Genomic DNA, 25,829 nt, shown 5'->3' with positions numbered 1-25,829 from the left:
TCTCCAAGCTTGCATACAAAATTCCTTTAAAACCATTTTTACTTCCCTTAGCTACCACATATTGTCATATTCCAGCTAATTCTCCTCCATTTTTATTACACTAATAGTGAATAGTATTATCCACTATTTGTGTAATAAAAAAATTGGCAGAAAACCAGGAAGGTGGTGCCCCAACCAATTTCCATTAGGACAAGCTGACCCTGTGTTCCAGGAACTGATTTTGCCTTGTCTGAGGCCATGGACCACAAAAGCACTGCCAGGGGTCGCAGCTCTGACCCCTGGTGACCCCTAAATGATGTCCATGATTTAGGGCCTGATTCTGATGCGGTTAGGAAAGCATTCTCACTGAGGGTCTGATTCTGATGCGGTTAGGAAGGTTTCCTAACAGCATTTGCTCCTTCCAAATCGGATCGGGAACGCGTCTTCCCAACCGAGGGCCCAATTATAATGCGGTTAGGAACATTTGCTTCCGTTGAAGTCGATGGGAATCCAACCAAACTGTATCTGGAAGTATCCGGATGCATCATACTCTGTCGGTGGGACTCTCCCGATCCGAGTGGGTCGCAAATCATTTCCAAACCGATTTGGTCGGTAAGCCTTCCAACCTGCATCAGAATCAGGCCCTTAGTGTTTCTTTGTCTTTTGAAAGCTATCTGCTCAAGAAGGAAGGTATCTGAGCTCAATAAAAAACACAAAGACCCCTCAATGCAGATAATTTTTGCTCTGGATATGTTGGGGCCCCAGAGTGAGTAAAGAGATTTTTGAACAGCAGAGGTCATATTGAATAATTCACTGCCATCAACAGGATGCCATTCAAGACTGTTTAATTTGTGACAGCCTTCAGAGGTACAGAATTTATCTTGGATATTTCTGTGAATGGAGAATTGGATTAATCATGTCAAATACTGTACAATTTGAAATGGGGTTCTAGTTGTAAGGAGGTAAAATCACAAATCATTGGACAGGAGTGATCTGTAGGTTGTATATATAGCTGGAATCACATTAATCGTATACAAGTTATTCTTTCCTTTAAAGAAAAACAAAAAGGAAAACCATGTCTTTCAAAGGGGAGGGCTTGATACAGTGTAGACATTTACATTAATTAGCGGAAGGATCTCATCTGTAGCCAATATAAAATAATCATGAAACATACCCAAAATTATTGCTAATTATACCAGTTTGGAGAAATATCATTCACTCCATTGATCCTTAAAGCTTTTTAGGGAATGGGACACCAAACATTTGGAAATCTCAGATGAGGCTTTTAGAATAACCATGATAAATGTAATATCCCCACAGCCATTTAATATTCACAACTCAAGCAATGCAACAGGTGTGTTTACACTGGAGGTTGGCTCCAGGCAAGTAACAAATGATCACTCCTCCATTTATAAAGTGTCTCTTTAATTCACTCTAATCTCAAATTTCTAAAGTATCTTACCCCCTACACTTGATTGCATTTATATTTAATATCAAGTAATATTATCAGTACACCAAACATATGAAGTTCACAATTTTTTTATTCAAACTGATGCAAACACAGAATAGAATGAGGACATGATAGCTTGAATGAAAATAAAACAAATCAATGAAACAGATCTTCCTCTGTCTCAATTCAGCAAAGTTTAGGCTAGAGCTGCCTCAAACAAGGCCTAATTCTATATGTTGGCCTCAATGAAATCCCCTTTCGCTGCAGTTTGTGTTTTAATAACTGATGTGAGCAAGCAAATTTGCAAATTCTTGCCATTTCTCTTTAAATTTATATTTTTCGTAAGTAAACACCAACATTGATGAGAAATTACCAATTTCTGAGCCGATTTGATCTAACACCTTTTTGCCTGGCCAATCCATTGGATGTGCAACCACCACTGCTCTCCTGTGAATTTACAGTAGCTTAAGTAACTAAGCTATTCAAATTCTTAAAAGTCCATCTACCCCTTGGAGTACATGCAATCCAGTGGTGGTGCAGCGGAGTCTTTAAAACCTGAGGTGCTGCAGTGGGTTCTTCCTGTCTTAGCCCACTTCATTATGACATGAATTAGTGTTTAATTTAACGTAGAGCCAGTATTCATAAGGTTCAAGGACCCAAATCTGAAAAAACAGCTACAAACCCAATATCTTCTATTAGTTTCTGCCCCGCCTCCCATGGACTACTAATAGTGTCAAATTTCCCTTTCTCACACCAAAGCACAGCAACTGTCTTATACAATGTAAGCACGGAACGTCTTACAACTAAGCACCAGGGCCAGTTTTAAAGCTTCATCTTACTGGATCCCACCTATCTTTAGTCATCAGTCTCACTGAGAGGCACAGACCCTTGCACTGATTCTATCTAATATATACTTAACTCCTATGGTACACATCATAGACATACACCAAGTTATCTAACAAATACCTGTCAACTTTTAGGAAGATCCTGGGGTGCAATAACTGTTTACTGTCTTCCTAGACCACACCTAGCACTGCAGGAATATCAATGGACTTAGCCTGAAATTACCAAAAAGGAAGGTACTTCTCATTGATTAATTAGACCACCATTTCCTTCCACCCCCACTTGTTCTCCTTTTGAGGATTACATTCAAAACCCTTGTCATTCATTGATCCGTCTTCACTCCATTAAAATAATACTGTCACAAGGAGCACAGTCTAGCACTTTCACATCACTATACGATTGTGCCAGCCTTACAGCTCGAACAGAGGATTGCATTGGGTACTGGCAGTTGCGAGGACCCACCTTAACATTTGAAAAAATGTATATAACTATCCAAAAAGCAGCAGGTTAGAATTATGCGGTCATCGTAATCTTCATCCAGAACACTGAAACAACATATCTATAGCCATAAAATCTCTTCCTGACTCTGTGTGAAGGAACACCTGGACTTCAAAGCAGTCAGTCTATGCCTCAAAGCCTGAACTCTCAACTACGACAAGAATTTCTTCCATCCTCCCCAGTCAATAAGACACCAACCTAAACTGAAACTGCTACTTATCTATACAAGTAGATACAAATGTTATTTGGGGAGAAACACAACTTCTAAAAAGCTAATCTCTCTGGAATTTGCTCTTCATTGGACATGTGCTGGAAGCTGAACTACATAAATTTCTGAAAACAGTATGGACTCCAATTCTAATCATTATATTTTAGTATACAACATCTAGATGATTGACTGCTTCTTCCTACTTCCCCCGCTTTCTTTCCAACATTAAATTACATAAATAAATAATATTCACAAAAAGTGACCAAAATTCCTTCACTTTATGTTCCAAGTGGTCACATGCTGATTTTCATAATTTTTTTAATATATACTGTGAATAGATAGCTTTAATTTCCTTACGCCTGCCTTGTTCCATATCTTTGCTAAGAATTCTCATTTACATTTATGATTTTAAGAAATGGTGTCCTACCTCAAAAGGGGCAAAGAGCTTTTTTCAGTAATTCCTGAAGTGACTAATTTACATGACTGGCCCATTCGCTGGCCTACTTAAAGTAATTTGAGTTCTTTAAGTGGTGCACAGCTCTGGATTCTTTTGATGTGCACTGCTCTGGATTCTTTTGATGTTCGTGCTATTCTTCTGCAAAACATTTATCAGCACACATAACAAGTTTGTCTTCAAATAAATTAATTAGGGTGTGGATTATATTTAGTCTATCATATGCACAGATAGAGAATTTTATTAATTTGTTATTATCTTGTGCTGTTAAAACTGGTAATTTAATCTGAACAACATGTGCTTTTTCCATTGTATCATCAAAAAAGCCCACAATTTGAAAATGTCACTGAAACAAGCAGCACTGCAGCAACAAATAAGAAGGGGTACGTCTGCAAATAATCCTTTGTTTTAGCTCTGGTGAAGGTACTTTGTGTGTCATTTTCATATTTGGTGATATGAATTGAGATTCATGACCATGAATATATTTAGGGGTTCTTGTTGCTGACTTGTATAATGCTTTAGTTGGTCCCGGTGTTTCAGAAAATAGGGCATGTGTGGGACAGGCTTTTAATATGCTGATGTCTTCTTTACAGAGACATGTTTAATGTTAGGAGATGATGCAGTGGTGTCCTTAATTGATAAAGAATGGAAAACCCTGAAGCTTCCACTTAAAGAAGGACAGATTTATTGGATTTCAGATTATGTTCACCGTAGGTTTTAGAAAGGAGACTGTTAAAACAATGAACAATTAGTAATGAACACTCAGCTAGAGTGTTCAGAATGCCCTTAAACATCATAAAGCAAAGAGACAGGCTTTTGTACAATACCACTTCAACTGCTTTTCCTTCACTCAACCCCCATGCCTGGTCTCAAAGAAAGATGGCTGCACCCACATATGACTTCAACTTCACTGATTAGCTAAAAGGCAAGACCCCAGAAGTGACAAGGAGGGGTGTTTGACCGGAGGCTGTCATAAATGTAAAAAATCATTGGTGGGAGAAGTTGAGCAACTTCTGGCTCTCAACGATTGTATTTGCACTGAAGGAAGTATATATTTATACGGGTTATAACAGTCCAGTACAGTGCAAGTAAATTAATGAAAACTCCCATTGTAGAAACTTCCAAAATCTAGTTCTTTCCTAAAGTGGTTTACCTTGACATAACAATCTTGTTTTCTACAAATGATATTCCCATGACTGACATTGTGTGCAGTATCTGTCTATGTCAGATTGTAATGTTGAAGGAGTTATTTACCATAGGAACCACAAAAGGTAGAAGGAGGCAGGTGGCCGGAAGCACTGAGACTGTTCTGTTGAGGTTCACTGCCAGTGTTTTCTTTTTATTGAGGCATTCTTCCCTTAGAGGGTAGAAGGTCTATGTTGTTTTATGTCAGTCCCCAAACTATTAAAATGTAACCTTCGCTGGAAAGAATTCACTGGACACACACAGTACAATCAAGTGTGGATTAATTTGTTTCAGGCCATCTATTTGTTCCTCTTACATTTCGAAGTGGGATTTTTCAGGAAAGACATTTTTAAATGCTGCTTTTCCTTTGAAATCACTGTTTACTTTACTATAACATTTGTGTAATGCAGCACTTTATCAGGACATTTTTACTCACAAAAGCTGGAATTAAGACATGAAGCACAGACGTGACATTTAATAATCCTCATCATAGATTTATTTGCTCCAATAATAGAAGCAATTCCTAATTAAATGCGGTGAGGGAGTAGATCTCATTTGTCATTATTAAAAGGTCATTAGCGACTACATGTTAATCAACTAAAAATTGATTCAATGTTGGACTGCAAAGTGCATCAATATAAAATAGTTCACATGCTCTCAAGCGAATTAAAAACTTCAAATTGATCCATGTAGTTTAATTAAAAATGTGGACAATGGTAGAAAAACAGTCACCACCAAGTGCAATGCATAATTTCATCTGTCCTGCCCATATCAAACTATTATGTCTAAATGAACGTCCACGCTGAGTCAATATTTTTATATTACTTTGAAGGGTTATAGCCATGGTATGAATTCAAAATTGCTATTGCTTTCCCGGCTCTACTTCTTTGCACCACTGTTATTGCTTAGTAGTAGTATTTCAAATGCTAAAAAATGAAACATGTACTTTACCCATGTCAGAAGCAGTAGCATGAGAATTGTATCTAACCTCCCTTTGTTAAAATAATCTTTGAGTCTCTCTCTAAACAAGAATTGACAGAAGTCATCCTCGGGAGTCCTATGGAGCCCGTAGGATTCCCGAAAGTTCCCTCTTGGGCATTGTTAGGTGCTTATTTGTCAAATTGTTAGTTGAGGCCTCATGAGATTTTATTGAGTTTAAACTCCCTCTGCAGTATGCTTGGCTAGGATGGAATGCACAAATATTTACCCAAGCCAACACTTGTGTTCTTTCTGACCACCAAGAGCCTGATTACGAGTGATCGGTGTGTTTCGATCCCTGTATAAACCCCGGTTTGTACATGGATAGGAATTAAGAATCGAAACCTGCTGAAATTTAACTGGTAAAATGTGTACTGCATGTACTGTACCATGCCGATTTGGTGCGTTAAACACCAAAATCTGCATGTTATTCCTCGACAATTTGTAATAAGGTCTATTTATCACACTCGATCGGAACCTGGGGTAGTGTTATTTATGAGGTGCAGGAAATAGCACCTTGTTTCCTTATCCACTTGTAATCAGGCCCCAAGCATTTTCTCAAAGAAAGTCTTGGTCCCCTTTTCTAGAGCCACAGAACTACTGTTTCACCTATTCCAAAATGGGTTCTTTCAATGGATAGTTGTCCCCAAGGAGAAATGATGATTGAAAGATTCACAGAAAGTTTGATGGACCCATTCCACCCCAGTTAAGGCTGTCTAGCTGCCATAATCGGGCATTGGCCCTCATGGATCCCCCACTAGCCCTTAAACACTGTTACATAAACACCTTACATCATACCCTTAAATAAACAACCCTGCACCCTTACATAAGTAGGCATACATAAACCTATGAAATCCCAAGCTAAGCAACAGTCAACCATATGATTTTTCTCAGCCCTGCTCAGAAACTCAGATGAACCTCTCAGCAATCTTTTAGTCTTTCATGTCCCTTTTGTCAATGCTCAGCAGCACTCAGCCTGAACTCAAAAGTCTGTCAAGAGTCTGTTAGCCACCCATAATCGAATTCTGTCTTTCAAAAAGCTTCCTTGAATTGACCGCAGCCTATCCTAAGTTACACTTGGTTGGCAATTGAATACCTAATATACTTGTATATGTCTCCAGAGACACTTAACCCTGAAAACACTTGAGATGGCCAGCATATTCCTTCAGCCAAACCTCACAGGCCCTCCGCTGGCCTCACAACCTGTTTGCCACCAGAGCTCCTAAGATCTCTTCTATTGGGTGTTAAAGAATATCACCCATCACCGAAGAACATCTTACTGATTTTCTCTTCTTATCCTTAAGCATCCTCAAATCGTCTTTGATAGCCTTTGAGCCCTAAGAATCTCAGTCCCTCGTTTGTGACACCTCAGTTTAGACCCAGACATATGCAAATCAGTTTTGAATCTGCTCCACTAGGAACAGTCTAGCCCACACTGCCAGGCCTGTCTCTTTCTGAACCAGAACACAAGCAACCCAGGCCCTCTGTTGCCCTGACTGAGGCTCATCAGTTGGGTTTGCCTTGGTTCAAGTGACAAAAAGAGCACAAGACCCACGTCTGGGCATACGCCTGCCACTTAGGGTGGTATATCAAACACACAAAAGGTGATGGAAGGAATGCTTTTGTTTGTGCTGGGCTTTTTCTATTGGAGCTTGGTCAAGCATGATTTATATATGGTTCGGTGCAAATGAGGTGGCATGGTGGGCAAAATAACGATAGATTGGGCGGCAGACCCAAATAATTACCAGTGGCTGAGATTAATTTAAGCATTCCATCTATCACTTTTTTGTGAACTTCAGTGCGACGCCCTAAGTGGAATGGATATTTCCAGATGAGGGTCCTGGGCACAGTATGCCATTAGAGCCAAGCTATACCTGACTGATAACTTCTAATATGAGCGAAACTGGTCTTTGGTTGCTTGTGTTTTGGTTCAGAGAGGACCTTGCCTGACAGGATCGGGCTGGACTGTGCCCACTGAAGCAGGGTCAAGACAAATCTGCCTATAACTGATCCACACTAAAGTGGCATGGGTGTAAAATAACAATGTCTTGGGATGCGTCCTGAGTAAGTACTAGTGGCTGAGATGAATTCAAACCTTCCGTCCATCACTTTTTTGTATGCTTCAGTGCGTTACCCATGGAAATTGCCATGCTGCTTTACACTAACATTTTCACATACACACATTTGTGTTTTTATGTGCAATTTGTTTCCTCAGTCTTGCATTTTGGTAGCAGTGTTAACATTCCACCTGTGCAGTAAGGGTTCAAATACTAGCAAGATTGCTCAGCAGGTTCATGCAGTTCTTGCAGTTCCTTTTTTAACTTGGAGGTCATAAGTTCCTATCCTGAGAAATGAATCAGTGCGTTATGCTATTCCTTTAGACATCTCTATGCTATGTGATGGCACGTGTCCTTGCACGATGAATGTATTTTGTCTTCGGATGTTGATATTATGAGAACCCTGAATTACTGGATCTTTTTGCACTGGCTTTCCCTTTGTACGAGGCTATTACTGCAGAACCAGGGAGGGCATCTAGAGGTGGGAGGCCGTGAGGGCAATTAGGGTCTGGGCTGTACCTCTGTCCACATATCTACCCCATCCCAACTGCACTTGCTCTGTATGAAGGTCTGACTGGTTAAGAGGATGTGGCCTAACGGCTAGAGCGGTTGACCTCAAAGCGGGATAATCGGGATTGAGTCTACGCAGGGACGCTCAACATCCTGGAGTGGAGAAGTGTGGCTCAGGGGTTAGAGGCGGCAGACCAGGAAGCTGAGATCGGCCCTGGACCAGGGTTCAATTCCCCGCCTTGGCGGGTCTTGGGCTCAAAAATTCCATGGACTCGATAATTCTCGCTCCGGTGCCTTCTTGACTCACGGGTTCACACTCTGCGACTCTGGGCAATAGCTTGCTTAATCTCCACAACGGCCCCTCGCGGCAGGATGCCTGGCTTTCACCTTGTGGATACCCTGCGGGGGTTATCTCACAGGGGAATACCAGGACGGGTTCCCTAAGCAAGCGCCGGGAAACCCACTGCGGGTAGCTGTGCGCTATACAAGTTCAAATACATTTACATACATACACACACATCCTGCACTTCTGGGCAAATCACTTAATCTCCCTGTGCCTAACAAAATTAATGTGCCCATCTGTAACACAACTGGTGCTCATTTAAAGTGCTCTGATACCTTCAGGTCGAGTTTGCGCTATATAAAACTCAAAAAACAAAAACCAGGTCCAGGGTTTTCAGACTCAGTAAATTCAGGTTTGGAAATACCGAATCACCTGAAATTGCATAGAGGAGCATCCCACAGTGTTGCTGCCCTGGGCAACCCACAATAGGGCTTAAGAGCCAAACAACTGAGTTGGTATTGTGTATTACATAAATAATAGTCTGATTTTTGCATAGCACTTAATGTCACATGTCTACAATTCGAACTTCTGTAGATAATAAATGTTACTATTTGACTCTTTAACTGTAAAATAAAGGTATTGAATTCGCTGACCTAAGAAGGATGAAAGGTTTCGTCAACAGTGCGAGGATTCAAAGTTATGATTTTCAAATCTGCATGTTTCAGCAGTGAGCATTTAGCTTAGCCATCCTGAAGCACTATTAGATTAAACCTTTGCATTTGCATACACACTTCTCTGCTTACCGACACACATTTCCATACACACACAAAACGGTGGTCCCCACACCTCTTACTCTACTACAGTGGGAAATGACATGTCGACTGATGAATTGTTGTAGTTAGAATACAGCTGTGAATGTCCCAAATGTCTACTTTTCACCTTTCCCACCTATCCAGAAACCTTCACAGCTGTGATTCACATCTGTAGAGAGTGGGGCAGGACCTATTCTTCCTTGAGTTGAGCCCAGCAGAAAGCAACCCATTTTAAAGTAACAAGTGTAGTTGATTGTTGCTTGTTTGTTGCCATGATGTTATATTTTTTATTTCTTGGTGCTGTGCCCCCCTGTGCCTGGCACCATAGACCTCCAGAGGTCCGTGAGCCTCAGCCTGAACACCACTTCTCTAGGCTGGAGGATAAAGGGAAAAGACTACAGGCTATTTCCATCATCCTCCTTTAAGCTAGAGTTGATGGTAACTTCAGACACCCCAGCAATGTTAAATCTAATTCAACACAAGGGTGAAAAGGCTTTTTTTATCAGGCATTTCCTCAGTGGGGGCGGTGGAGGTGGAGGGGGTTGAGCCTTTGGAAGCCAGTTCTTGAAAGTCCAGGGCCACTGCTGTCACCTCTGTCACTTTCTCCAGCTCCCCCATGGTTAGCTGAGGGAATGACAAAGGAGGCTTAAGGTGACAAGGAGACTGATAGATGAGAGTGACTGGAGAAAGATCAGAGGGAGGAACATAGAGTCAGGGAATGGATGGATTGAAAGAGAGAGAGATAGACGAAAAGAAAGAAGCAGTGCTATTGAACAATCTCGCCACTTGCCTAGTCTAGCACTGATTACCTGATGAAGAGGGTGGAGGGGACCGTCAAAGGAAAACATATGGCCTTGCCCAAAAATAATAAACTAAACTAAACTACTTCAATAGGGTAATCCAGCATCAAACGTCTTAAGTTCTAAGAATAATACAGGCCATTGAAATTTGAAGGAGTAAAAACTCCCTTATTTACATTAAGAAGTCAATGAAACTCTATGTTGTTAGCTTTGATTTCCTTTTTTTTCTTTTTGCTATACCCATTATGGTGGTATATCTTGTGTTGAAGCAAAACCAAAGGTTGTGTTGAGTCCTTGTGTTTATCTTGACATACACATTCACCTTTTTATTATTAGAGAGCACGATCTTGGCACTTTCATTGACATCAGAAATGCAGATGGGAAATACAGCAAGAGGTAACGCTTTCAGAATAGTTTTCACTTTGGTGTTAACTCGATTCTTCAATGATGACATATGTGGCCGTGCCTATGTCACATCATTTCAGCAAAGAGTTGGGTGATTGTGGGGTTATTATTGCACCTATTCATTGTCTAGTTTTAACTGACTACTGCTGCCAAGAATACATATCCAATTCTTCTTAAAAATGTTTATCCGCCCAGTCCTCTGGTTTCTGAAGTTATGTTCATCATCTGTGCCTGGAAGCTCATGTCTTCTGATTTATAGTTTGATACCAACAGTATTCCTCTCACTCTGAGAAAGCAACATCTGCACTTTCACATTCTTTCTATTTCTATGCATACAAAAGACTTATTTGAGCTTCTCCACAAGGAGACGGCCACAAAGAGACATCCTGGCATCATCTAGAGTTAGATAGTTAATATATTTATAACGTCTCAATGTTAGCATCTCTGTAACTATCATTGATGCGTGCCTGTGATGTCATTGTCTTGCAGCTGGCATTGTGAATCCGAAAATGTGTTGTCTGCAATAAGTAAAGGTGGTTAGTTAAAAAAGACATGATTGATTAACTGTGCTATACATTAAGGCAGTTTATGCTGTACTTGAGGATTTATCAATGTAATCTTCTGTCCGGTTTATTGCGAATTTGTGAAAGAATTAAATGACCAATATGATACTTTTGGGAAAAGACTACTCCATGTATTGGGTATCTTCTAATAAGGATGAAGTGAAATAAAACAAACCTGACATTGCTACTTTCATTGAACACTGCTATGCTCATTTTGAGTCCCCTGGTAACCTCAGAAATAAAACTTGGTGAACGTAATAAGGTCACTACTCAGTATAGGTCCCATAGGAATGTTATTTTTTTTATAACCAATTTTATTGAATTGTTGGTAAAGTTAGTACAGCACAACGGTTCATCACAGTCAAGATACAGTATTAGTTGTTGCAATGCACACTATGGCCTAGGCAGACCGAGGTGTCTCACCCATTATGAAAAATCTCCAACCCGACCTGACCCAACCATTTGCCCCACACCCACCATGCTTAGCCAGACATCCTCTAGCTTTGTACAGTGGCTTCTCTTGTGCTGCTCACCAGATGACTCCCCTGTGCCATTTAGCTATGCTGGGTGGGATGGACTTTTCCAGGCAGCAGCTATGTCTTGTTTGGCCACCATAATGACAGTTCCCAGGAATGTGAGCGTCTAGGCAGTCCATGAGCCCCAAGATTAAGTTCAGGGGATTACATGGTACCTCACCTCCTATCCCAGGACGTCAGTCAGTTCCGACACCAGTGCATTGCAATATGGGGCAAGAAGGGGACATACCCATACCATGTGGAAGAAGTCTGCTGGATCTGGCTCACAACGTGTGATGGACAGGGTAGCTAGCAGGCCTGCCCCGGTTGAGGTGACTAGGGGTGAGGTAAGCACAGTGGAGATAGTATAGCTGGACCACACAGACACCCTCCTTCCCAAGTTTCCTATCAGGATCTGGGCCTCCAAGGAACTGAACTGTGGAAGTGTGGTGAGTGGTGCCTGTTGGGACATGTCAGGTGAGGGCATGCCGGAACTGTAGGCACTTATAAAATTGGGACGGGTGAATGAACTAGGCCGTCTGCAAGTCCTGGATGGAGCGCATATGGTCTTCCGTCCATACTTCCCCCAAATGTGAAATACCAATAAGATCCCATTTCCTGAAGCTCTCCAGAGTCATCACCTCCCTGAGCCTCGCGCCGTACCAGAGTGATGACTGCTGTGTGAGTCTACTGCAGGGAAGCGCGCCAAGTCAGTAAGACTGCTTGGGTCACCGTGGGTAGTGCAGTAGGTATCAGAATCAGATCCCCATATAGCATTGCTTTGATCCGAGGCAGCCCCAGCCCTTCCAACTTAACCCGGTAGGCTGGGTCAGACAGGCCACTGTTGAGCCAATCATGAAAGACTAGCAGGCGGGTTGCAAGGTAGTAACAGTAGAGATCGGTCATGACCATGCCTCCATTGAAAGGCGGTATTTGGCAGTGGGCAAGGGCCATTCCAGGCCGCGAGTTCCCCCAAAGAAAGGCTGTGGCCAGGCTGTCCAGTTCCCTGAACTAACTTCGTAGAAGGTCGAACTGGGTGTTTTGGATAATGTAAAGGAAGCAGGGCAGAATCATTAGTTTAAACAGAGAGATACTTCCCATGGGGTTGAGCGGGAGTGCCTGCCAGAAATGGAGTTCTTCCTTAACAGAGGGGTATGTTGAGTGACCACGCCAATTCTGGGAGCAGTGCGACCCAGATACCCAGGTATTTGAACGACTGATGCCGTATCGGGATGGTAGATTGCCAGTCGAAGCAGTCTCTGGACATGTGAATGGAGAATAAGGTTGACTTTGCAGGGTTCAGTCTCAGGCCGGACACCCGCTGGCGGGTACAGAAGAGTTGGAGAAACCTAGGCACAACCGTGCAGGGTCAGCTAAGAAGAGCAGGACATTGTCTGCGTAAAGGACGATCCGGTCCTCCTGCGAGCTCCTCCACTTCCAACCCTGGATGTGCTCGTCAGCTCAGATGAGGCATGCCAGTGGCTCCATCGCCTGGGCAAGAAGGAGGGGCAAAAGAGGACATTCCTGTCTTGATCCCCTTTTGATCTGGAACATATCCAAAAAGACCCCGTTAATAAGCACCCACGCCGTGGGTCGGAAGTAGAGGACTCGGAAAAATTGACAGAAATGAGGGTCCAGGCCTACTGCAGCAAGCACAACCCCAGATACAGCCAATCGACTGTATGGAAGGCCTTTTCAAAGTCGATGAGCAGGAGTGCCAGGTAGTGAGAGAGCAGGTGTCGGTGGGCCAGTGCCAAGCGGAGGTGTCGATGGCAATGTCTCGTACTACGCGAGGGCATTAAACCGCACTGGTCTGGATGGATGAGTTTGCAGAGAACTGGACTGTTGCATATATTTTAATTTCTGTGTTCATTAGAGAGATTGGGCAATAATCAGAGCAGGAAGGCGAGGGGGGCTGCGTCTTGGGGATGACTACCACAGTGGCCACATCTGTTTAAAGTGTAAATCTCCCTGTCTCTGCCACCTCAGCATAGAGGTTATGGAGGTGGGCAATAAGTATGTCTCTGTATGAGGCATAGTACTCTTATGGTAAACTGCCTAGCCCGGGCGTCTTTCCCGCCGTTACAAGGGAGATTGCCTCCCCTATTTTCTCTCTTGTGATAGGGAGATCCAAGCTGGCTGCTTCTGACTCGTGTAGCCGGGGGTGTGGATTAGTCCCACCTCAGACAATTCAAGGGCTGAGGTGTTTGATTGGTCTGGCGAGTAAAGCTGGGAGTAGTAGTTGGCAAAGGCTTGGGCTATGGTGACTGGGGTACGACGAGTGACGCCTGTTAGGTCTTGTATGTCAGGTACTATGCGGTTCAACATAGGTTACAAGACCAGGCTATGGAGTATTCTCCCGTTCTTGTCCCCCAACCATATATTTGGGCGACAGAGGACCTCCATAGTAGCTTCGCTGAATCCAGCAAAAGTTGCCTAATTTCCTCTCACAGGAGCGAGAGCTGTCCCTTCTCCCTTTCGCCCAAAGCTGCGGGTGAGGTCTGCTCCCGGCGGGCATCCTGGGCTTTGAAAAGGGTGAGACGATTGTCTTGCGCCTGTCACTTGGACCGTAAGCTGGCCATTGGCAAAGCCGCAGATGGTGGCCTTCCCTCCCTCCCAGAGGGTGCCCGAAGAGGGGACCGTTTTCTGGTTAGCTAAGAAGTACTGTCAGAGTCCGTCCCCGACCACCTTCCGAAATTTGCTGTCTTGGAGGAACCAGGCATTCAGCCTCCAGGCGTAGTGTATCTACGAGGCCTCCCAAGCTAGGAAGAAGTGGCGAGTAGCCAATAGGCTGCTGGGATGGGATTCTTGACTGACTCAACACACACTGCTTTGGGAAAGTGACGCACTGGGTGATGTGGGGCGCCGGCAGGTCTTTCACAGGTGGAGCCTCATTGGCTTAGATACCCTTTGGGAGACATATGGCGGGGTGGGAGCATGATCACTTTTAAGGAACTCCAAACAGAATACCAAATGGCTGACTGAGAACAGTTCCATTACCTAAAATTGAGACACACCCTATGACTTTACATGCCAGAGGGGAAACGCTACCCGACTATTCCCCGCTGGTGGATCGATTGCTACATGACCCCATGATAGACAAAGCAACATCCCTCACATACTGGAAGATAATGAACAACTTCCCTGACACCCCTGGTCTATTGAGAACAGCATGGGAATCTGACTTGGGACTACTGGAGGACGATGACTGGCAGGAAACGACCCAGAGCCCCAAGGAAGTGCTATACAAGCAAGATTTAGATTGATCCAGCTCAGGGTCCTACACAGATCTTGCACCCCTCTAGCGCTCCACCACACACTAAGCTGGTCAGACTTAGATCACTGTGTCAGGAGATGTGGAGGGACTGGTACCTTTTTTCACATTATCTGGGAGTGCCCCAAAATTCATCACCACTGGACTAGGGTGGTTGGGGTATTGTCTGAAGTGCTGGGGATACACATACCCTCAGATGCTCGCTGGCAGTTACTGGGTGTCACGGGAGAGTCCAGGTGGCCCACACACATGAAAACCTGGCTCGCACTCGCCTCTGGGGTGGCAAAGCGCAATATAGCAAGATGGTGGGGGGCACAGGAATCACCTAAACTCTCCAGTTGGATACAGGACCTGGACTGGTGCCGTTTGGTAGAAAAAGCTGTTTATCTAAGCAGAGACTGCCCTAAAAAATGGCATAAAATATGAAACCCATGGGAGAAGTATAGATCTTAGATGGGTGAAAGTACGAACGTGAGGAAGTGATAGTACAGTAACCACTTGACATTATAAATGCTGGGCCGGCGATCCTTCCCCAATGTTTGCAATATTGTATCACTGCTCTGGACGTTTCCAAGTGTGCTGATTTATTGATTCCTGATTTTAATGGTGGGCTGATTACTTGTTCAATAAAAAGATTTATAAAAAAAATAAATGGGCAAAATTTATCAGAACATATGGATTTTGATGCAGTAAGCAACAGAATACTAGTCTTATTCCATATACTATTTATTGGTACTATTTGTCTCACCTCAAAAATGCGAAACCCTGAAAGATCAGATTTTAGCAGGTGCAATCAATACTGATCTATCAAACAGGTCTGAAGTAACAAGGTCCTTGGCACATACGTACATATACAGAGTAGGTTTCCAGTCAGCCCACGTCAGCCATTGCCTGTCATATAGTCATGAGGAATTGCCATTGGTTGTATAGAATGTCCTTAAAAGCCAAAGTATTCCTCAGGATTTTACCTAGCAAATGTAATCCATATCGTCTTCCCTTTGTGGTGGCTTTTCAAGCCATTTTAGGGACTTTTCATGTCATCCCTGTCCTTTCAATATCTCTTTGCTTACTCTGCAATCCTCGATAGGCTGTGGCCAATCCTTGTGATATTGGCTTTATAATGCTTTTTGAATTACATAGCAAGCGTTGGTAAAGCCAATAGCTTTCCAAAACGCCTATTAATTTGCATCTAGATCAAAAGTGACAGTCCCCTTGGAGTGTGAAAGTCACCTTGGTGTTTTATTTTGTTTACTTCCAAGATGACTCTCTCAGTACTTCTAGACACAAGATGACAGCCATCCTGGAGTCTTACTTTCTATACCTCCATGGTATGTTGTGTCAAGAGCAATATGATGGACCTCTTGGAAGTAAAGATGGTGGAATTCTGCAATTTAATGTAGCAGTGCTAGAAACCTAAATGTACAAACATTGGAAAAGCCAATATCAGAAACAAACAAGCATTGCAAAGAGCATAGTATTGCCTTTAGTAATGCTTGGGTAACCTATGTTGCTTCATTTGTGAGCATTTGGAATCTGCAAATTTATGACATAATTAAGTGCTATGGCATTTTTTTAAATCCAAAAACCTGATCTTGACATTGAATCAACTAAACCTACTGGAATAAACAAAAAGAGGTGAGTTCATTAGTGTGTTTCCCGGACCATCTGGTCTATGGAACGCATAGAGGCAAATGTGGTGCTTTGAACCTACTTCTGCTGCATATTTGCTTTATAGATTTGAAACAATAGGATAAACATTGTCAGTGTTCCTACACATTTGCTTTACTTTTGCGTTTTTTTAAATTTTACAGTGATTACCAGGGAGTTTTACTCTAGTGCCTATCATTGCATTTTAATCTAAAGGTTTAATAGTGCATAGAATTTCAGAATGTATTCAGCACTTCATACTTTCAATTAATGATTTGAAAGTATAGATGAGGCCATGCATGGACAAAAGAAGTTAAACCAACATGACATGATGAAAAGCAAAAACAATACAATCCATAAATTAAGGAGAAAGATAGGCCCACTGTTACCAATGTACCACACTATTCTCTTTAAAGATCCACTCTCTGAAATAACTGTACAACAGAGCTAGGGTGTTTCAATTTTAGTTTTTAACATTTGGGGGAAACATGCAATGATAGTTAAAATGTTGGTACATTATGAAATGTAAGTCTAAAATGCAAACATTGGTCATAGACCTAGCCTATTTCATAGATTATTGTTAGCAAAATACGCTGATCCTTAAGTTCTAAACTATTCTTATCCTTCAGTTTCTGTAAAACTTGAGAGCACTATTAGAGTAACACCTCATTATCTACAAGAGGACTTGACAGCTCTGTCCTGGGCACTCTATATAGTAGTCATTAAGTCATGTGGTGTGCTCAGATAAATTGAGCTGCCAGTTGTCAAGCAAAGAAAGACACTGACCAGTAGTAGTTGCAGATCCATGATTGCATTATAGGTGCCTAAGAATGTTGGAAAATAAATCTATTCAAATATAGACCTCCTAACAGCTCCTAAGGTGTAACAATTCGTTGAACAACTCTTGTATGTGTGACCTACACTGGTCAGACATACAAATGGAAAGGTATTACTATTCCAAAAGGCAAATTGTTCGTGTTGGTCTCTGGCATCAGTCTGTTTTTTTCCTAGAATATCATATTATGTTTGAAAATATCCATTTGATTTCCACCTTAGCACACAAAATGACTCGCATACACTTCAAGTTCGGCTGGAAATATACCTAATTATTTCTCATTTTCTGTATGTAAGAAAGGCTGTTTCTAATGTGTTGAATCTAAGCCAGAATTTGGGTCTCTATGAAACGATAGAATTATTACTGAAGTTGCATTGATCATGTAGATGATAGACTGGGTTCTTAAGCATGGACATAAAAGTTGTTTCCTTGAACTGGCTGGTAGAATACATGTAGACTAAAAATATGATCATGATTGACTTCATGGATAGGTCCCAGAATTCATAAGCATTCTTTCTGAAGCTGTGCTGAACAAGGCACATTGAGTCCATTACACACGCTTAGATATTTGACAAGTTGATTCATTGCCTTGAAGTTCTCGAAATAGGCCCAAGTCGACCTAAGCAGTCATGCATCACTTAAGATTACTTTCTACTGCTTGGCACTGGAAAACAATGCTAAAATCAACTAGAGGCCCAACAAGAAGTAGAGTCTTGGTCCAGGCGTTACTCAGTGTAGCCATGATCGGTTGTTTGTGGTTTCTTCCTGAGAACATGTTTCAAATGCACATGAGAATTGATAGCAACAACCTCCAGTGGGATGATGGAGAAATGACAGAGGACCTTTACCATAAGCCTTCTTTTAGTTGGAGTTAATCCTTATTCTGCAGCTGCCCTTTAGCCACACTCAGCATTATAATAATCTGTAGCTGAGGGTTAGAATAGGAGTTGCCAATATTATGACAAAACTATAGTTAAATAGGTTACTTTCCTCATTTCACCCACGATCTCAGTGTCTCAAGAGAAAGTAGCTGAGGGCTTGCATGTTACTGCACTCGAAAGGTAGAGCACCAGTCCCACCCCAGAAGCTACCATTGTTGCTGGTGATTCAAAGCAATACAACTCTTGTGCTATCCTCTATTGCATAATACATCTAACAGATCTGTGGAATATTACAAGGTCTTTATGTTGCTCTCATTCTTCTCCCACTAGTAATGGCATACCTTTAGATGAGTCATTTTTCTTGTTAACCTGTACATTCAACTTTTTTATTATTAGAGATCCAGATCTTGCCACTTTCATGGACATTGGAAGTGCAGCAGGAAAATACAGCAAGAGGTAACCCTTTCAGTATAGTTTTCAACTCTAGTTCTTGCTCCTTTCTTCAATGATGACATAAGTAGCATGCCTATGTCAAATCATTTTAGCAAAGCAGCTGGGTGATTTTTGGGTTTTCATTACACCTATTCACTGTCTAATTTGAACTCAAACTGATGCAAAGCATAAATATCCAATTATGTTAAAAAATCACCTAGTCCTGTAGTTTCTGCATTTATGTTCATCATCAGTGCGTGAAAGCACAAGTCTTCAGAACTAAAGTATGATACCAACAGTTTCCTCTCATTTTGAGAAAGTGACTTCTTTACTTTTTAATCAATTCTTTAGTATACATCCAACAGTCATTAGAGATTCTCTGAAAGGAGACGGCCAAAAAGAGTCATTCTTGCATCATACAGCGATAGATAATTAATATATTTCCAACCTCTCAATGTCAAGCATCTCTGAAACTAACATTGATGGATACTTGTGATGAAATTCTCATGCAAATGGCGTTATGACATGGAAATTTGTGAATCTATGTTACTGCGCATTTATACCTTTGTTTGACTTTTCACCGGAGTTGTGTTGGAAGATATTTGTCTTGAAATTATATTGAAGAAAATTGGAAGATCCTCAATGTTCAAGAACTTCACAGAGGAGCCAAAAAATATCCCTCAAGTTTGTCTTGATCCATAGTTGAAATATAGGTTCTCACTGCTTACATTGTATTTTCAAGTAAGATCATTTTAAACCCATTGATGCTCCTGAGTTAGATTTAGTTGTCTCTGCTTAGAGTCCTCGGGTGCTCAATCTGAATGGCCCACAATCTTTTGGCCCCAGTTTAAAAACCTCTTTTAGTGGGGTTGCAACTATATGTTATGTAAAATGTATTGGCCCTGGCAGTAACTTGGTGTGATTGCATGTTCTGTTAAATTTAGGCAGGTGAAACCTGCCGGTTTTAAGAGGGTAAAAATGACTGATAATTATTGCAATGTGTGGATGTTTATGAAGTAAGCACCAGAATATTAGTTTTATTCCATAATACATTTTAATAGGTGCTATTAGTCCCACCTCAGAAATTCGAAATCGCCCCATAGAACCTGGATTTTATTTGGTGCCAACAATATTGATCCATTAAACATTGCTAATTTAATGAGGACCTTGGTCTAGTCATTACTCCGTATAGCCATGATTGTTTCTTTGAGGTTTCTTTCTAAGATGTTTCAAATGCAAATGATAATTGAAAGCAACAAACTCCAGTGGGATGATAAAAAATGATAGAGTACCTTTACCATAAGCCTTCTTTTAGTTGGAGGTAATCCTTATTGTGCAGCTGCCCCTTAGCCACACTCAGCATTGTAACATTCCTAAGGGAAGAGTTAGAATAAGGGTAGCCAATACCCTACAGGTTGTACAGAATACAGCAGCCAGACTTTGTTCAGGCAATCCGGCTAGAAACAGTGTCCGCCAACAGCTACGCTCTCTTCACTGGCTTCCCAGGGTGAATGGAGTCAAATTTAAATCTTTGTCTCTGGTCCATCATGCCCTTCATGGCTGTGGCCCTCTTTACTTACAGAGGCGTTTCTGTTTTTATGTTCCCGTAGGTTCTCTGCGGTCCTCGTCCCTTTGCTATGCTTTGGTCCCTCGTTTTAAGTTTCAGAGAATTGGGGGCAACTCCTTCTCGGTGAAGGCAACGACTGCCTGGAACGCCTCTTGCGTTATGCTCCATCCAGGACCCAGTTGTGGAACTGAAAAAACATTTATTATCCTGACAGTACTCTGTCTCCTCGCCCGCTAGGCTACACGCCGGGATACTCATGAGTAGCTGTGCGCACTATAAATTTATGTAACATAACATAACATTAAAAAACTATAGTTAACTAAGTTATTTCCCTCAGGTCATCCAAGAGCTGATTGTCTCAAGAGAAAGTTGGTGAGGGCTTGCATTTTATTGCACTCACAGATGCAGACCAGAAGTTTCCAATGATGCTGGTGATTCAAAGCACTAAAAATCTTGTGCTGCCTTCCATTGCATAATACATCTAACAGATCTGTGGAATATTACAAGGTCTATATGCTGTTCTCATTTGTATCCCCTTTGTAAAGACATACCTTTAGATGAGTAATTTTTCTTGTGGTCTTGTTAAACTGTACATTCATTTTTTTATTATTAGAGATCCAGATCTTCGCACTTTCATTGTCATTGGAAGTGCAGCAGGAACATACAGCAAGAGGTAACTGTTTCAGAATAGTTTTCAACTTTAGTTCTTGCTCCTTTCTTTTAATGATGACATAGGTGGCCATGCCTATGACACATCATTTCAGCAAAGCAGTTCGGTGATTTTTGGGTTCTCATTGCACCTATTCACTGTGTAATTTTAACTCACTATTGATGCAAAGCATAAATATCCTATTCTCTTTAAAAATGCATATCCACATGTGGGTTCTGAATTTATATTCATCATCTGTGCATGGAAGCGCATGTCTTCTGATTTAAAGTTTGATACCAACAGTTTTCATCTCACTTAGAAAGAGTGACTTCCCTACTTTTTAATTATTTTGTTCGAATGCATACAACAGTCATTTGAACTTCTCCACAAGGAGATGGGCAAAAAGAGTCATCCTGGCATCACGCAGCCGTAGCTAATTATTATATATCCAGCATCTCAAAAACTAACGTTGATGAATACCTGTGATGTAATTGTCGTGCAGCTAGCATAGTGAACAAGAAAAGGCGTGAAACCATGTTACTGCGCATTAATCCTTTGTTTGACATTTCACCGGAGTAGAGTTGGAAGATATTTGTCTTGGAATTATCATGAAAAAATTTGGAAGTTCCTCAATGTTCAAAAACTTTACAGAGGAACATGAGTTTGGTCTTGCTGCATGGCAGAAATATAGGTTCACACGACTTGCATTGTATTTTCAAGTAAGATAATCCTAAACCCATCAATGCACCTGAGTTAGATTTAGTTTTCTCTGCTTAGAGTCCTCTGCTGCTCAAACTGAGTAGCCTAAAATCGTTTGGCCCCTGTTAAAAAACCTGTTTTAATGGTGATGTAACTATACTTTATGTAAAATGTATTGCCCCTGGTGGTAATTCGATGTGATTGCAACTCCTGTTAAATTTATGCAGGTCAAACCTACTAGTGTGCAAGAGGGCAAAAATGACCGATAGTTCTAACAAAATGTGGATTTTGAAGCAGTAACTACCAGAATACTGATTTGATTCCATAATAACTTTTAATAAGTTCTATTACTCCCAACTCAGAAATTTGAAACCCCTAAAAGGTGTGATTTTATCAGGTACCATCAATTTTGATCCATTAAACATTCCCAATATATTAAGAACCTTGGAGTGCTTGGCGCATCCCTACATATACAGAGTGGGTTTCTAGTCAGTCTGCTTCAGCCATTGTGTGTCATGTAGTCATAAGGAATTGCCATTGGTTGTATAGCGTGTCCTTTATGGACACGGTATTTCTAAGATATTACTTGGTGAAAGTGATCAACATTTTCTTCCCTTTTTGGTGGCTACTCAACCATTTAGGGAACTTTCCATTTCAATCCTGTGCCTTCACTATCTCTATGCTTACTCTGCAGTCCCTGGTAGGCTGTGGCCAATGCTTGTGATATTGGCTTTGCAATTTTTTTCAATTACAAAGCAAGCATTGGTAAAGCCAATGGCTTTCCAAGATGGCTGTTATGTTGCATGTAAATACAGTGTGACAATCACCTTGGAGTATTATTTTGTACACTTCCAAGATGGCGGTCAAGTTCTTCTAGACACAAGATGACGGCCATGCTTGAGTGTTGCTTTCTATACCTCTAACATGGCTGTTATGTTTTGTCAAGGCGCAACTTGATGGGCCTCTGGGAGGTAAATTTGGAGGTATTCTGCTTTTGAATTTACCAGTGCTTGCAAACCAAATTAACAAACATTGGCAAAACCAATATCTTAAGCAAACAAGCATTGCAAAGATCAAAGTTTTCCCATTAGTAAAGCTTGTGCAACCTATGTTGCCTCACATGGGGGCATTTAGATTAAGTACATGGAAATATTAACTATCATTGTATTCTTCCTAAAGCCAAAAATATGTTCTTGATGTTGAAACAACAAAACCCACTGGAAAAAAACAGAAGAGGTGAGTTCATTAGTGTGTTGTCCAGACCTTCTGGTCTATAGGGAGATCATAGAGGCAATTGTGGTGCTTTGAACCTACTTCTGCTGCATATTTGTGTAATACATTTGAAGCAATAGGCTGAACATTGGCCTTTGTAATGACCTACCTTTAGATGAGATACTTGTCTTGTGGTCTTGTTAACCTGTACATAAATCTTTTTATCATTAGAGATCCAGAACTTGGCACTTTCATTGACATTGGAAGTGCAGCAGGGAAATACAGCAAGAGGTAACCCTTTCAGTATAGTTTTCAACTCTAGTTCTTGCTCCTTTCTGTAATGATGACATAAGTAGCCATGCCTATGTCACATCGTTTCAGCAAAGCGGTTGGGTGATATTTGGGGTCTCATTGCACCTATTCACTGTCTAATTTTAACTCATTTCTGATGCAAAGCAAACATTTCCTATTCTCCATTACTCCCACCTTAGAAATTCGAAACCCCTGAAAGGTCTGATTTGATCAGGTGCCATCAATATTGATCCAGAAAACATTCCCAATGTAATGAGGTCCTTGGAGTGATTGGGACATACGTACATATACAGTGAGGTTTTCAAGTCAGGCTGCTTCATGCATTGGGTGTCATATAGTCATAAGGAGCTGCCATTGGTTGTATAGGGTGTCCTTAATCAATCAATCAATCAATCAATCAAAGACATTTGTAGAGCGCGCTACTTACCCGGAGGGTCTCAAGGCGCTTGGGGGGGGGGGGGGGGGGATGCTGCTACTGCTCGAACAGCCAGGTCTTGAGCTTCTTCCTGAAGGAGAGGTGGTCTTGGGTCAGGCGCAGGTCGGGAGGGAGGGAGTTCCAGGTCTTGGCGGCCAGGTAGGAGAAGGACCTTCCTCCTGTTGGCGCTCTTCGGATACGGGGGACGGCGGCGAGGGCGTGGTTGGTCGATCGGAGGTGGCATTTGGGAGCGTAGAAGTTGAGGCGGTTTTTGAGGTAGCTCGGGCCTTGGTCGTGTAGGGCTTTGTGTGCGCGGGTGAGGACAGGGAAGGTGATTCTCTTGTTGACGGGGAGCCAGTGCAGGTCTCTCAGATGTCCGGAGATGTGGCTGCATCGGGGGATGTCGAGGATGAGTCTGGCTGAGGCGTTCTGGATCAGCTGGAGTCTCTTCTGGAGCTTGGCGGTGGTTCCGGCGTAGAGAGCGTTGCCGTAGTCCAGTCGGCTGGTGATGAGGGCCTGGGTGACCGTCTTCCTGGTCTCGGTGGGGATCCACCGGAAGATCTTCCATAGCATGCGCAGGATGTTAAAACAGGACGCGGAGACGGCGTTGACTTGTCTGGACATGGAGAGGGAGGAGTCCAGGATGAATCCCAGGTTGCGTGCGTGGTCTGTCGGTTTGGGTGCGGTGCTCAGGGCGGGGGGCCACCAGGAGTCGTCCCAGGCGGAGGGCGAGGAGCCCAGGATGAGGACTTCCGTCTTGTCTGAGTTCAGTTTCAGGCGGCTGGTTGTCATCCACTCGGCTACGTCTTTCATCCCTTCGTGAAGGTTGGCTCTGGCGGTGGCGGGGTCGTTGGTGAGGGAGAGAATCAGCTGGGTGTCGTCAGCGTAGGAGATGATGTTGAGGTTGTGTTGGCGTGCGATGGCCGCGAGGGGGCTCATGTAGACGTTGAAGAGGGTGGGGCTCGAGGCAAGAGGTAACCCATGAGGCAAGATGGCGGCGGCTCACTAGTCCGCTGTGAGACACTCTCCTGTGCCAAGCCGAACGAATGGGCTAGGAGAAGGGTCAGGACCTTGCAGCACCCATGGAAGCACAGTGAAAAGCGATGCTAGCAGATACAGCGAGAGACGACATCAGCAAATAATTGCTTTAAGATTACTGGGACATTACAAGGTTAAAAGAATAAATAATGAGTGGCGTCTACCTTGAAGCATCAGGAGACTCGTCATTTTCACCGGTGCAGTCACGTTCACTGCTCCACTACATCGCATCAGCTCTCGGCCTTACGGTGTTAAGGCTCTTCATTCAGCTCCGTGACAATACAGAATTCTCTGGCGTTCATGATAAGCCCAGAAGTGCCCCTGGTAACGACTGCATACAAGTGAATACATTGATGGCTCCGAAAAATGCTGCAGCGGTGGCAGCCGCCTCAAAGACCCGGGCAGCCAAGCAAGCGCTTCGCGATCAAAAATTAGCAGCAAGACGCGCTGGCTCTCTGACGGACGAAGCTGTCGGATCTGATGGGGGACAGGCTCAGCTTCAACCAAAGCAACTGAAAGCAGTAAGAAACATCAACACTCCGGGCCCAGGCCCCTCCGTTGTAGGCCTGCTTCGGAAGACGCCGGCCGGAGCTGCTCCCTCCCCCTCCGTGCAACACGCAACAAGCGGAACGCTGATTGCAGCGCCGCCAGTAACCCCGGCGGCGCTCTCTAACACGGATTCGTCGGTGGCAGCAGTAGCAGCATCCCGGTCTGAGCCATTCACAGGAGCAAGCCCCACAGTAAGTTCTCCACCGTCAGGTACAGCCGCAGCTACAGCTGGCCTGTCTATACCGCCGCAATGCCCAACAGCCATAATAGAAGGGCCAGGGAGTTACACTGCAGAGGCAGCGGTAGCAGAAAATGCTATGGCAATACCGGCGCAGTTACAATCACAAGCTTCAGAAACTCTAGCGGGGACAAATATACCAATTCAAGCACCAGGCTCAATAACAGCTGAGCTTGCAATACTCACACCTATTACAATTGCCCCCACAAATGGCACAAGTTACATAGCAAATATGCCCGCTCACCCACAGCCCGAAACGCACCCTGTACTACCAAACCTGGCTAACGTGGAGGGCAAATTAACATCACCTCTTCTAGTACAAACACTTGCTCAGACTCAAGGCGCTTCTGCATCAATCGCACTAATGGGGAAGGAAAATGAAGAAGAGTCAACATTGCCTATGCCAGACTATACTGGTGGAGCCGGAATCGCTTCTGACACGGATTTGGAACCTTTAGAATTCTATACTATCTCTGAAGGTCGCGAGGATCTAGGCTGGCACCATGACTTAGATTCTGATTTAGACCCTCTATCCAATCTG

The 25,829-nt window shown here is 42.8% G+C and overlaps 1 protein-coding gene across 6 annotated transcripts in view; it reads left to right on the top strand.

The window, feature by feature from the left end:
- The window catches only part of SCEL (sciellin), a 444,440-nt gene that overhangs the window by 146,015 nt on the left and 272,596 nt on the right, over nt 1-25,829 (top strand). For 3 of the 6 annotated variants that reach the window (XM_086934828.1, XM_086934830.1, XM_086934826.1), the window contains one exon: nt 3,759-3,815. The exons of the other annotated variants lie outside the window; for them this stretch is intronic. In XM_086934828.1, the coding sequence (XP_086790954.1) occupies nt 3,759-3,815 (57 nt within the window). The remainder of the gene's footprint in view (nt 1-3,758; nt 3,816-25,829) is intronic. 6 annotated transcript variants of the gene reach the window in all.

This window comes from Lissotriton vulgaris, chromosome 8 (genome assembly GCF_964263255.1).
Source record: "Lissotriton vulgaris chromosome 8, aLisVul1.2, whole genome shotgun sequence".
Classification (NCBI taxonomy): domain Eukaryota; kingdom Metazoa; phylum Chordata; class Amphibia; order Caudata; family Salamandridae; genus Lissotriton; species Lissotriton vulgaris.
The sequence above is the reverse complement of the archived record's forward strand: the minus strand, read 5'-3'. Positions and strand labels throughout refer to the sequence as shown.